Raw genomic sequence first — 13,258 nt, forward strand, 5'->3', positions numbered from 1 at the left:
AGATTTAAGCATGAGCAAGTGTGATATATTACAACTCTTATTATAACTCATTTATGTTACACTAAGAAAAATTAAGTCTTAAACCAGCACCACAGACAAACTGTAAGTTAAAAAAATTAGGAAATAATCTTTATTAGAACTGATATACATTCATTGGCATTTAAAACCAGTAGGAAAACAATCATTCATGTTTGATTAACATTTGTGCAAACAGCAATAAATTAAAGCAACGAAAGCAGTCATTTATTCACTTCCTTAAAAAAAAAAAAACATTTTCCATTTTTTTCCAGAGCAATTAGGCAGAAGTTAAGTTAAATAAAAGTTTATAGTTTATAAAACAATAAATAAGGCTTGTTATAAACTATGAGGCTTATCATTTGTAATAACATTTGTTTGCAACAGCTGTGCAGTGTTATTATCAGAGCAAAACGAGCAGCCATGTGCCACTGTGTTTTTGCCGATGGCAAACCATTGTGCTATCATATTTCAAATACCTGGAGCAACTTCACTTAAAATACCACAATGTCACCTTTTTGGTTTCTGTGTATGCATATAATAAAGTATAATTGTATTCCAGTGTGTTTTCTAAACCGTAGCATAACTAAAAATACAAAACGGGAACCTTTTAGTAGTCAACCCACATACCAGTAACTGAACGGCCACAACGTAATAAAGAAAATATTTCACCAATGCCAGGAACATTGAAAAACACACTTCTTGTCATCCCTTAATACACCCCCTAAGGGAAACTTACCCCAAGTGCTCCTAAAAATATACTCTATCATAAAATGTCATTTCAAACTGTGCAAAAGAAAAGGACCCTTCGATGCCAGACATCATTTGTCATCAATTTGAGATTTTTCTGTGTGTTTTTAGTACCTTCAGCTATAGGACACAAAATTAGCTGGGAAGATCCCAACCTGCCCTCTTAGCTCTCCTTCCCACCAGTCGTACTGCGAGTCGGTTTTGGTGATAACAGTGATGCGATCTCCTGGAACAAAGCTCAGATCTCCAGGCTGCTGGCCGGTGAACGGATGCACGGCGGTGACCACTAAAGCGCCACCTGATGCTTGATCTAGAACACATTAGAGAGGAGAGATTATTAGAGCAATTATTGGAGAGTTATTGGAGCAATTTTGAAAGTGTAATTCTAACCACAAATCAGTGTAAAGGTCATTTAAAGATTAGTAACATACAAAATGATCCCCAAACTCTTATTCTTCATTACTAAAGACAATAAAACATTTAGTAAAACATATTCATAAGTTGGTTAAAAAATATATAAATAAATACATGCATAAAATACTAAATTAAACAATTTTTGTTATTGCAGTATTTTCTAGTTGCAAATCAGTGTGAAGGTCATATAAAGCATAATAATATACAGAATGATTCCCAAATGGTAATTCCACTAAGGGTTATTATTGTTAACTAAAACTAAAACTTAAACTGAAATTAAGACCATAAAAACGTATTTTCATTACTTGAAATAAAAATAAATAAAAAAAAGTTGTCAAGGCAACATTTCTCATTTTAATTTAGTTTAATTTAGTATAAAAATCTACACAGCATATATAAAACTAAAATAAAAATGACAAAAACACATAAAATTACTAAAACTTTAAAATGAAAATGGAAAAAGTTGAAAGTAAAAACTGATTCAAACTATTAATAAAAATACAATAGCATCTCAGGGATACTAAAATAATACTGATGCCACATTATTAAAGACAATGAAACATTCAGTAAAAAAATAAACAAATATATTATTAAATTAATTTAATAAATTACTTTTTTTTTTTTTTTAAGTATAAACATGTAGTGTGCTTTTCCTTATTTGTAAGGTAGTTTGATAAATAATTACATGTAAATGTATAAATGTTGCACATACTCACAGTGACATTAGTAATGAATAAATATGTATGGTATTGAAAACGCGTCTATATAAAGTTGTAATACCAAATTGTCAACACTAGAGAGCAGCATGTGTACTCTTAAAACAGATAAACCCACGTTGGCTCAGTTAACTGGCACTCTCCCTCAAACACACATTCTGTTGTACTTCCAACACCACAGAACTTTCCAGCTCGTACTCTAATAGATGGTGGTGCGCACCACAGTATTAACATCTGCAGATAGGATCTGTCAGCCAGGGGCAAAACCCTTTTCTTTATCTGTCTATCAACATGTTAAGATATAAACAACTGTGCAATAATTTCTGCTGTCAGCTTGACAAACAGCAAATGTAAACCTTCAATTACTGAAACTCTTGACTATGTGTTTTAACACATCGAGCAGGAATAAATGCACTTTGTTCATGGAACTTAAAGATTTAGAGTAAGTGGTTTTATTCCTTCCTTCCTTTAGAGGTCTTTTGGAAAACAGTATGTTTAAGCAAAATGCAAAACACTTTATTCTCGATGCAAGTTTGAAAGCAACTACATGTACGTTTTTATCTTGAAATATGGGACCCTGGACCACAAAACCAGTCTTAAGTAGCACGGGTATATTTGTAGCAATAGTCAACAATACATTGTATGGGTCAAAATTATCGCTTTTTCTTTAATGCCAAAAATCAATAGGATATTAAATATAGATCATGTTCCATGAAGATATTTTGTAAATTTCCTACTGTAAATATATCAAAACTTCATTTTTAATTAATAAGATGCATTGCTAAGAACTTCATTTGGACAACTTTAAAGGCGATTTTCTCGATATCAGATTCCAGATTTTCAAATAGTTGTGTCTCAACCAAATATCGTCCTACACTCTCAGAAATAAAGGTACAAAAGCTGTCTCTGGGGCGGTACCTTTTCAAAAGGTACATGTTTGTACCTAAAAGGTCCATTTCAGTACCTTAAAGACACATATTAGTACTTAAAGTGTACATATTTGAACTTAATAGGTACAAAAGTGTACCTTTTGAAAAGGTACCACCCCAGTGACAGCTTTTGTACCTTTATTTCTGAGAGTGTATCCTAACAAACCATACATCAAATGGACAGTTAAAAAAAAAAATCTCAAAATTGACCCTTGTGACTGGTTTTGTTGTCCAGGGTCACATCACTTTCAAATTCATTCTGATGGTACACCGACTTTTAATAATATGAATGGCTTCTGTTTTTTCCCCATGCAGGGTTGCCAGGTCTGCAAAACAAAACCAGCCCAAATGATCCTTCGTAGGGAGATTGATTGATAGGCAATCTGACCAATCATTACATCGAATCTGCATTTTGTCCGACTAACGAATCAGACAGGGTAGTAGGGCCTTGTCCCAAATGGCACACTTCACATGCACTTGCGGTCTTGTGGACTTACAATGGACACCGCATGCACAGGGAAGACCACGAGGGTTTATGGTGTGCTTTGGGACAGGGCCTGAATTAACTTCTGAATTACTGACATCTTTCCGTGAAATAAAATATCTTCTTATGTTCATTCACGTTTATTTCATGCTTTAAATATGAAAAGATGATCAATCCACGTGCCACTTGAACTGAGGCGCTACAGCAATCTGTCACGACACATTAAAGAGCCACAAAATGGCATTTATTGTTTGAATTTCTTTAAAAAAATGACAATATGATGTGGCATGGCTTGATAAGAATCCATTCGTGCATGTTTACTTTTTAGTAATTAATAAATTAATTTGGCCTTGTAATTTTTAATCAAAATGTCATGACCTAATCTTCTAATAGTTATGTATATCGGACTTCTCCAATAATTCATCCGCATAAACCCCATCCCTTCAATCAACCAGCTGCAAGCTTGCATTCAGATCTGCCTCCATCTAACAACCGATGGACAAAACAAAGTTCCTAGATTAATTTTTTTCTACACAACATATATTTAAAACAGATTTTGAATTCCAGATTTCCAATGTGGTTTCAGACCATGTCATTCATGTATCATATAAGCAGAGTGACATTCAACATGCATCGAGCTGGCTGAATGATAAGACTTGCTTTGCTAGGAAAACGAGGGGAAACGGGTGTCGAGGAGTGAAGACATATAAGAGAGGAGCAGGGAATCAGACAGAGGTGGAATGTGGTTTCACACTGTTGGCACCTGCTGTGAAATCTCCTGACTCCAAATAAACCTCAGGCGTTGCCAAAAGCTTCAGTCGAGCCGTTTTTCACACTAAATGCTTTTGACTTGTATCCTAAAATAACTGCATCCATTCAACATAATGTTCATTCCTGCTACCACAAGTGCAAGACATGACAAGCCGGGCACAAGACAGCAATACAATCCAGAGAGTTTCTTCAGATCTGGAAGGGCTGTGTATTTTGGCAGAGTGGTGACATCTGAGCTATGCGGTTTTCTACTTGTACACGCAATATCTGAAAAAGTGACAGCTCATGACAGGAAGGAGGGCCTGCCATTTCTCTTCTCCACAGCTATAAATCTCAGATTGGAGGGTTAGCTAAGCACTATCAGGTATACTGTGACCAAATCCAATTGATGTAACCATAGATAAATCGCTGGCATCTGGTTATGGTGGAAGGCAAAAAAAAAAAAAAAGATTAACAGTTGACAACCTGGATTCACTTTTCATTCTGAAGGAAAAGGAAAAGCGGGATGTATCAGAGAAACCTGTACAACAGCAGCTCAACGTGCCATTAAACTTAACAAATCAAAACCTCATAAAACAGTTTCCCTTTATAGACAAAGGAGTCTTTAGAAATCAGGGTGGCTCTCTAACCACCTTTTCCTAAGGCCAGGGATCCATCTAAATGACTGTATTATTTACGGCTATAATGATCTTCAGGGGAAGGAGTGTTAATGAAACAGTGAGGAGTGAGAGTTTTCCAGGTCTCATTTTTCACAAATGATATCATGATAATTGGGGGGAGAGAAATGTCTGCCAGTAAATTAACAAGCGATATGAACACACACCCAGGGACTTTTTTCCAGCTTATAACAATACAGATGAGTATCTCTTTGACTCATCATTGAAAGACTGTAGTTAGCTTTATCATGAAGGAGTCTTTCTAGTACACATCTGCAACTTCTATGAAGGTGGACAGAACACACATCAAAACAAAAGTCATTCCCTCCAATAAAAAAGCGTTTTCCCCCCAATGTTAAAAATACAAATCTATCCAAGGTTAATAGGATAGTTCACCCAAAAATGTCTTTCCAAACCTGTAGGCCTATTCATTTTTCTCTTCTGTGAAACAAACAGTCAATACAATGAAAGTCAATGGGGTCCAAAACAACATTAGCCCCCACTGACCTGTATTGTATGAACATTTTCTTTATAAAATATCTTTTGTGCTCCACAAAAGAAATCTTAACAAACCTGTATGAATTTCTATCTTCTGCGGAACACAAAGGATGATATGAGAGGGAGTAAATGATAACGGAATTTTTTTGCTTAATTATCCCTTTAGCATGCAGACACAACTTTAAAGTTGTGAAGTAATGTAAAGTATTTGAGAAAGATGTTTAAAAACACTATCAAAACCACTGTTTTTTTAAATTCCATTTGTTGACAGTTATTTTAAAATATTTATTCTTTGAAGAAGTTTAAACACTGTGTCTCTGAGGCGTGTTCAAAACATCCCAACCGGCCCGACAACAGCAACATTGGGTCAACCATTGGCAGGTGTTTGGGGTGGGGATATCCGTTTGTTCAACCAATGGCAGAGAGCAGAAGTGTTTGGGAAACCTTTTTAAAAACAACCAACCAAATTCAGGCTGGTTTACAGAACGTGTTTTCTACGTAAACACATGCTAAATGGACATGTTTGACCTTTGCGCTTGTGTATTTAAAGTTGTCTTGCACATAACTCAGCATTAATAACACTCAAGTTAAAATAAGTTCAGCGTCTTCACATTTTCTCCCAATTACTGCCTGTGTCTCACGTTTTTCAAAGCAAAATCGCATTCTGTATGAACGGCCCCTGAATTCGCAGTAAAATTCCCTTGTACTCTCTGTATTTGCACTGGTTTATATGGTTTTGCTGTGCCAATATAAGTTAATCAAATAAAAAGAGAGACATCTGTTGTCCTGATTCTGATGAAGTCATCCACTGTCGTGCTTTGACATACAACAGACGTACCTGTTTACTTATCCTGAATTAAGCAATGACAACTGGCTGTTGAAAGACATGTCTAGTAGTTGGCTAACAGTATCTAGTCCCTGTACATTTCACTTGGCTCTCTTACACATGATTCTCCTCTGGCCAAAAGATTGCTGTTGGGTGATGGTTTGGTGTCTTATGCAGTTCACGGTCAAAGCTCGACACATCATTTAGGTTGCCAGTCACTTGTTGATTTAGAATGACTTATCAACCGGTAGAATATTAACATGTAATTTGACAAAATCCGGTAATTAAACATCACACAGTGGAATTGGAAACCTATTCCCACCTGAAGGAGACGCGAACAATGAAACCTTGTCTACGGCAGTCTCTAACTGTCTGAATCATGCTGAGGCACGTGCACATTTCAATCAATTAACTTAATTTACACATCTGAATCAACAGAGATAAAAATAACAAACAAATGCACCATAATAGCACCTAAATTGATTAAAGAGTAAACACAGGAAATGAGGGATATCAGCTAATCATTCAAATAGCACATGCTTCAGGCTGCCGTTTAAGCGAGAGAAGAGGAGATAATATTAAAATGCACATATTAATTTAGTTTTCAATCTAAATTTAGCGAGTCGATTTGTGTGCACTTTGACAAGGAATTACTGTTTAAATTATTGTATAAGTGAATGAAGTATCACTCATTTATGTAATTAAAAAAGGCAAATGTACAGCCAACGTTTTAGTGGCAAAGGCAAAATGTTTGACTGTTGGCATTCATGCATTCAAGAACGCCTTTACCTGGAACAACAAACTCCACGTCATTTATCTACAATCACAGAACGTGTCTTTAGTTTATGTTAGCCTTAGCACGCTTGATCGCCCTCTCTCATAGCGTCATTCGCTCACACTGAATGAACTGCAGTTGCGCAAGTCAGAGACACCAGAAGCAAACACAACCTCTCAACATGTACTACCAAGAGAGATGCAACGGTCTGCAACTCATGATTTTCTTCTGAGGTTTCTTTCTGACCATAAAGGACCCAAGAAGACCCCTGACACAATCACAAGTACATACATGTACAACAGTTTTACCTCCAGCGTGCTATGGTCAAATGGACTGAAACAGTAGTATACAGTACTTCACTTAGTCCTCCATGAAGCTGAATATTCAGCACCACAACCAAAGATTAAAGATTGAAAACACTAGGCATCTGAAAAGTGCCCAAAACCAGCCAACAAACTGGCCTAAAAAGGCTGGAAGGCCAGCTAAGACTTACTAAAAGTTACTGGTGCATTGCATCTAGCTGTTCTTTTAAGACTTCAGCATTTAATTCCTTTCAGTTGTCCTTTATGAGCAGAACCCACTATAATCTCCCTCAAATTTTGAGTGCTGTTGTTGGCTACCCTGAACATGAAGGTCACTGCATAATGTTATTATTAGAATGTTTTCATGATCAATCATTGCTGTCATTTGCACTAAAGATGTGCAATGCTGTTTAGTTGGGAATAAAATGTACTTTTAGCAATAAAATAGCCTTAAGGACTTGTGGCGATCCAAGATATCACCTCCTCCAAGTTTTTCCTATTTAAAGGTCAGGGAGGTTGCCAAATGTTTTGATGCTTGGGTTTGTATGTGACAAAATCCACCAGTTCCGAATCAATTCAAAAACACACATCATCTAATAGCAAGTGGCCCTTAAAATCTCTCCCCTCACGATAATGTCATCTCGCTGTGGGAAAGAATGTGTTTGCTGCGTAGCTGACTTGTGACATGGCAAAGAGCATCGAGGACCTTCCGGAGTATCGGAAGATGGGAAAACGGCCAGTCTCCAGTTCATGGCTTCTTTCGAATTCTTCCCAGCCAGACTGAGTGGCTTTTCTCGAAACAGGGCATGCAAAGCCACTCCATAGCGTGTTTTGATCTAATCCCTATAATTCAACTTTAAACATGGGCCTTTAGGAACCTAATGAAAATAAATGAGACTGTTAGTGGAGCTGAATTGATGACAACACAAATCATCCTCCAAAGGCTGAGCTGATTAATGAAAGGATCTCACACAGCTCTGGGTGTTTCTTCTCTTGCATTTCTGCTATTTAATTAGCCGTTTCTAATCTAGCGGTTTTAATCCACTTTATAATTTATCAGTGTCAAATGAAATGCATGACCACATTGTAATCTTTATTCTCAAAGGTATTTCTTGTTGTTTTAAAAAGTGTCTGATTAACCTCATCATATACAGAAGGAATAATCCCTTTTGTTTGGTTATTCTGCTTGATAATATGCTTGAACACGCAGGGTGAGATACAAAACATACAGTAAATTCCTCTTCTGTTATGTTAATACCATAGTCGCAGGTGCAAAGTGTCTTTTTTAACAATAAGCATAATTCTACTTAAGGAGAGAAAAACATACTTAAAGACTTCTTGTGGTTTTATTAACTGTGTGGAAAGCTTGTGTTAACAGAAATACACAAAACATTTTGCTCTTAACAGAAACTTTTAAATGCTGTTTTCTTAGGGACTTAGACATATTACTCAAAAATAAAATAAAATATTCACTCACCTGAGCTTTTGGTATCCCAGTTGTCAAAGCTTGGATATAGAGCTGGCTTCACAGCTGCAGAAGCTGTAAAACAAGTCACATAATGTCAAAGATATAGAAATTTCCCTCCAATATTACAACAGCACAAGTTCAGTCAGTCATTTCGACTGTGAAAGACGAATAGTGTTAGGATTTGAGAGGTCATTCGGGTCTTACCCTGTGCCTTGGGTGTGTAGGAGGAGGCAGCTCTCTGTGTGGGAGGCCGTGGTCTAGCTGGTACTGAACTCATCTGTGAAAACAAAGACACCCGAATATACATCAATCGGCTTGTCTCTCACCCAGTGAACTTCATGAACAGAGACTGGCACTGATGCCATAAAAATCAATTAGTTTCAATCTTTGAAAGAACAATTAAACTTTTTTTTAAGCTCAGTTGGACCATAAATATTAATTTGTTTTAAGCAACTGAATATGCATTGCATTTCTAATAGTGTCATATTGTGCCATACACATAAATAATTTTGCTTCATTCCAACTTATATTACAAAAATAAAGAATTACACACTTGTTATTATGATAGGGAATCCCTTGAGTTGTTTTGACCTGATTTCACGAGACCAATCTTTTTTTCCCACATACCCCAATGGCCAAAATATACCACCCAACCTATGAGTTGCCAAGTGGAAAGCCTATATTACTGTCATCTACTGTGTTTTATAGTAGTCTGATTTATAGTAGCCATCAAATGAAACTCACAATCAGCTTCTAATGTGCTGAAAGGCTTTGTCAACAGATTATACCTCTTATGCTTTATTTACATGTAATTTCTTCATTTCTTCATTCCAAACTACTTCATACTTTTGAAGAAAATATGTACTTTAATGTTTGTCTCTAGAGGGGTTCCTCTGTGCACTGTGTGTATCACAGACTCAAATGAGTCAAAAGATTTGTTATTTTGACAGAGAAAAAAGACAACTTCAAATCCCATCAAGTATAGAGATTAAAGCAATTTTGTTATTTGAATTTATTCATGTAGTAATCTTGAAATGATGAGTGAGATGTCAGTGAAATTAATGTGATGTTTTAGCATGCAACGACAAATCACATGAACATTTTAAAGCAAAAGAGTATCTGGATGGGGCAGGAATATTTATTTATTTATTGCTAATCTGGTTACGCAAAAGAGCGGTGTAAATCTTCCTATTTATACAGTATGCCATTTGGAAATGTTTTCATTAAATCATTTGCTACATTGCCGTACACTATGATTCTTGAAGAAACATTAATATGATTTCAAAAATTCCTCTAAATTTGTGACTAAACTGTCTTCTCACTTTCAGCTGTAAAGTCATTCTAATGATTCATCTCGTCTGATTCACTCTAGTAAATCAGTTTGTTCAGACATTGTTCATGTAAATGACAAGATTAAATAATAACAAATTATTTACGATTCACAAACATTTCGAGACCCTGTTTTGCTTTTTAACATATTTAGTGAATATATTTGGTGACAGTGAGATTTAGTTAAATGCCACTCTTCATCCTCTGTTATTTTTTAATGTATTTTTTTGGACATTTATCTGTTAAACTTTGATGTTATCACCCTGATAGGTAATTAACATTAGTTAACCACATTAGTTAAAAATAAGAATTAATACATCAGAATTTATGTTTGCCCAACATGGGGCAGTAGTACACAGACAGTGACCTTGCTTGAGGCTTGCATGTGTTTGTTCTGCCAGTCGGATGTGTATTTCTCAGTGTAGTCATGCAAAATGGTGTACAGATCATATGCTTCAGGTGGGGGTTCCACATCTCCATTGAGAATAGCAGAAGCACGAATGTCTTGGCCATAAAACCTAATAAAAAGTAAAGCACACATGAGATATTGAAACCGTAACACAGTGGAAACACAAAGTAGGTCAACATGTGAGGTAACATCGGTGCCCGAGGGCTTTGATGCAGCATTTAAACTCTTTAACCTCTAACACTGCAATGTGCTTACTTTCGGTTGGTTTCTTTGCGTTCGATGAGGTAAGAACCAACGAGAGACACTCCAGCATAAAGGCCACGAGATTTGCAGTACGAGTAGACAGCCGCTGTACTGCGTAATGCCACATCTGCTTCCAAATTCCTGTCAAAGATGCTTAGTCAGACTTGTATATGGAAGGAATAAACACTACACAGTCAAAGTGAATTTGATTGGGAAGATGAAACTATGCACTATTTTCAGTGTAATAATAACTGGTATTTGTTGGGAACCCTCATTTAAAGGAGTAAATGCTGATTCAGGCATAAGATCATGTCTTAATAGTGTTATTTTTTTCTATTATAGTCTAAATTGTTTACAAATGTTTTTGGAAAAAAGGCTCCAAGACTCCATTTATTTAATTAAAAACACAGTAAAAACAGTAACATTGTGAAATATTATTACAATTTAAAATAATAACTTTCTATTTTAATATATTTTAAAATAGAAAGTTTTCAGGCAGAAATCAGTTGTGTTGCTTAATATTTTTGTGGAAACAATGTTTTTTCATACAACAGAAAGTCCAAAAGAAAAGCATTCATTTGAAACAGAAATATTTTATAACAATATAAAATTTCTTTTGATCTATTTAATGCATATTTGCATATCTGAATAAAAGTATTTTTCCTTCAAAAAAAACACTGTCCTCAAAAAATGACTGACCCCAAACTTTTGAGTGCATGTCATAATTTAATGTTCATTACCATTTCAATGTTCAAACATCCCTCACAAACTACTGTATGAAGATCAGGCTCAAACAACCATAGACTTCTATGTTCTTTTCTAACATTAGGAAATGTCTCGTAAAGGATGTGCAGAGTAGTAGGTGCTACATACAGTCAAAAATGGCACAGACTCTGTGTAAATGTGGACTGATATATAACAATGTATTAATGAAATTCTGGAACGGCCAAACTAGCTTTTCAGTTGTGCAAGTTAGAGTACTATTTTATTCCTTTTTCTTTTTGATTTAAAAATGATATGACCCCTTTAAAATGTTAATGGTAATAAAGATGTTTTTAAAAGAGACCTTGATTTTGATGCAAATGTTGATTTTATTAAAATAATAAGACACTTATTTAAAAATATCCAAGTAGGTGGTAAGAAGGTTCTATTCCAAAAATAAATCATTTCAAAAGAGCACATACACCCTGCAGTCATTGCTGCCAAACCAAATCCAAACCCGATCTAATCCAAGCCAACAAATCAAACACATCCACATTAAGTGGAATCTTAAGTCCTAGTTTTCAAAGCTACTGTAGTGCAGCAGGCAACCATTCAGCACAATATCGCTTGCAGCTCTATTCCGGCAGGATCCATAAACAACAATTAAAGCAGCGAGAATAAAAAAGGACTTTCCACACAAGCACAAACACAGCAGAATCCGTCAATAAAGAGTAAAATCACTGATTCACCTTAGAACAATGCAGCTGTCATTTAAACTAGCACTTCTGAATGGCTCCTAATGTACAGTATGGACACCTGTCATTATCTATAATTCTCACTGTATTTTCCGCACAGGCTCATGCTTGTCAAATTATGAATGACTGTGTTGTAGGTGAAAGCTGAAGCTGGCAGCTCACAACTGTATACATTTTTTTTTGTATAAACATGTCATCAGAGAAAATGAGTCCCTTGTGAATGTGATAAAAAATACAGATGGCTTTTATATTCTGTTGATTTTACATTTAACATTCAGCAAAAGGAAAAGGTTTTCCCTCATTGCTTTCCATAAATGCATCAAAACTGCAGTTCAAAAACATTAGACAGCTAATTTATACCCTCAGATAAAAACTGTCAAAGCTCTCCATCACCTATGTAAACACTTTAAAAACTTTCTCCAAACAAATGGACTTCAACAGACGATTTACAAACCAATGGAACATAATGAAACTAACAAGTGCTCAAGAACTGCACAATACTTTTCTCATTCCTGTCCTGTCCATTCCTGGCAGCAGTTGCAGTAACAATCATAAAAAAAACAATCATAATATCAATTGCTGAACATAAATCAAACCTTTCTCCCTAAAGCCATAACCTTTGATTTGAATCAAAAGTCAGCCAAGTGACGCAGATGCATCCAGATAAAAAAAATAAAACACTATAGTAATAAAAGTGTCATTTCAAATTCCGACACTGATACTTAACAGTGGACATTTGCTCAAAGCACCCAAGTTTCCAAACCTTTACTATAGATTATGCCCTCTCTTCTGCCCCCTGGCAAAAGAATGGTGTACTACACTTGTACAACTGTAAAATTACTTGTTCTATTCTTGCTTGTTCTATGCAAGGATTAAAGATTAAAGAGTCTGCCAAATAAATAAATGTGAATGGAACTTGCATACCTGCCAAGAGGCCCAACAGCCACAGTGAAGTTTCCTCCAAGTGTAAGATTGCCCCCTTTACTAAAAGCTTCTACAGCTCTCCTCTGATTCAGGATGATGACAAAATCTGATGCCTGGAGATGATAAAAGAGAACATATGTTATTGTTTATGTATAGTGTTAAAATGATGGTTCTTTTTTTTTTTTTTAACACTAGATTACATTAAATTAATTTTGTATTATTTGTTAAAAATGATTTAATATTTAAATAAAATTGTGCTATCAAACGATTAATCGCATCCAAAATAAGTTTT

At 35.5% G+C, this 13,258-nt stretch overlaps 1 protein-coding gene across 2 annotated transcripts in view; it reads right to left on the reverse strand.

The window, feature by feature from the left end:
• sh3yl1 (SH3 and SYLF domain containing 1) overlaps positions 1-13,258 on the reverse strand; it is a 28,668-nt gene that overhangs the window by 2,977 nt on the left and 12,433 nt on the right. The window contains exons 5-10 of one of the 2 annotated variants that reach the window (XM_058748295.1): positions 12,967-13,079; positions 10,598-10,726; positions 10,301-10,451; positions 8,809-8,881; positions 8,614-8,676; positions 880-1,075 (exon numbers count right to left, since the gene is read on the reverse strand). In XM_058748295.1, coding sequence (XP_058604278.1) covers positions 882-1,075; positions 8,614-8,676; positions 8,809-8,881; positions 10,301-10,451; positions 10,598-10,726; positions 12,967-13,079 — 723 coding nt within the window. In that variant the 3' untranslated portion in view covers positions 880-881. Of the gene's footprint in view, positions 1-103; positions 1,076-8,613; positions 8,677-8,808; positions 8,882-10,300; positions 10,452-10,597; positions 10,727-12,966; positions 13,080-13,258 lie in introns of those variants that run through there. The other variant, XM_058748296.1, reaches the window with a different exon arrangement.

The sequence above is a fragment of the Onychostoma macrolepis genome, chromosome 17 (assembly GCF_012432095.1).
Source record: "Onychostoma macrolepis isolate SWU-2019 chromosome 17, ASM1243209v1, whole genome shotgun sequence".
NCBI classification, from domain to species: Eukaryota; Metazoa; Chordata; class Actinopteri; order Cypriniformes; family Cyprinidae; genus Onychostoma; species Onychostoma macrolepis.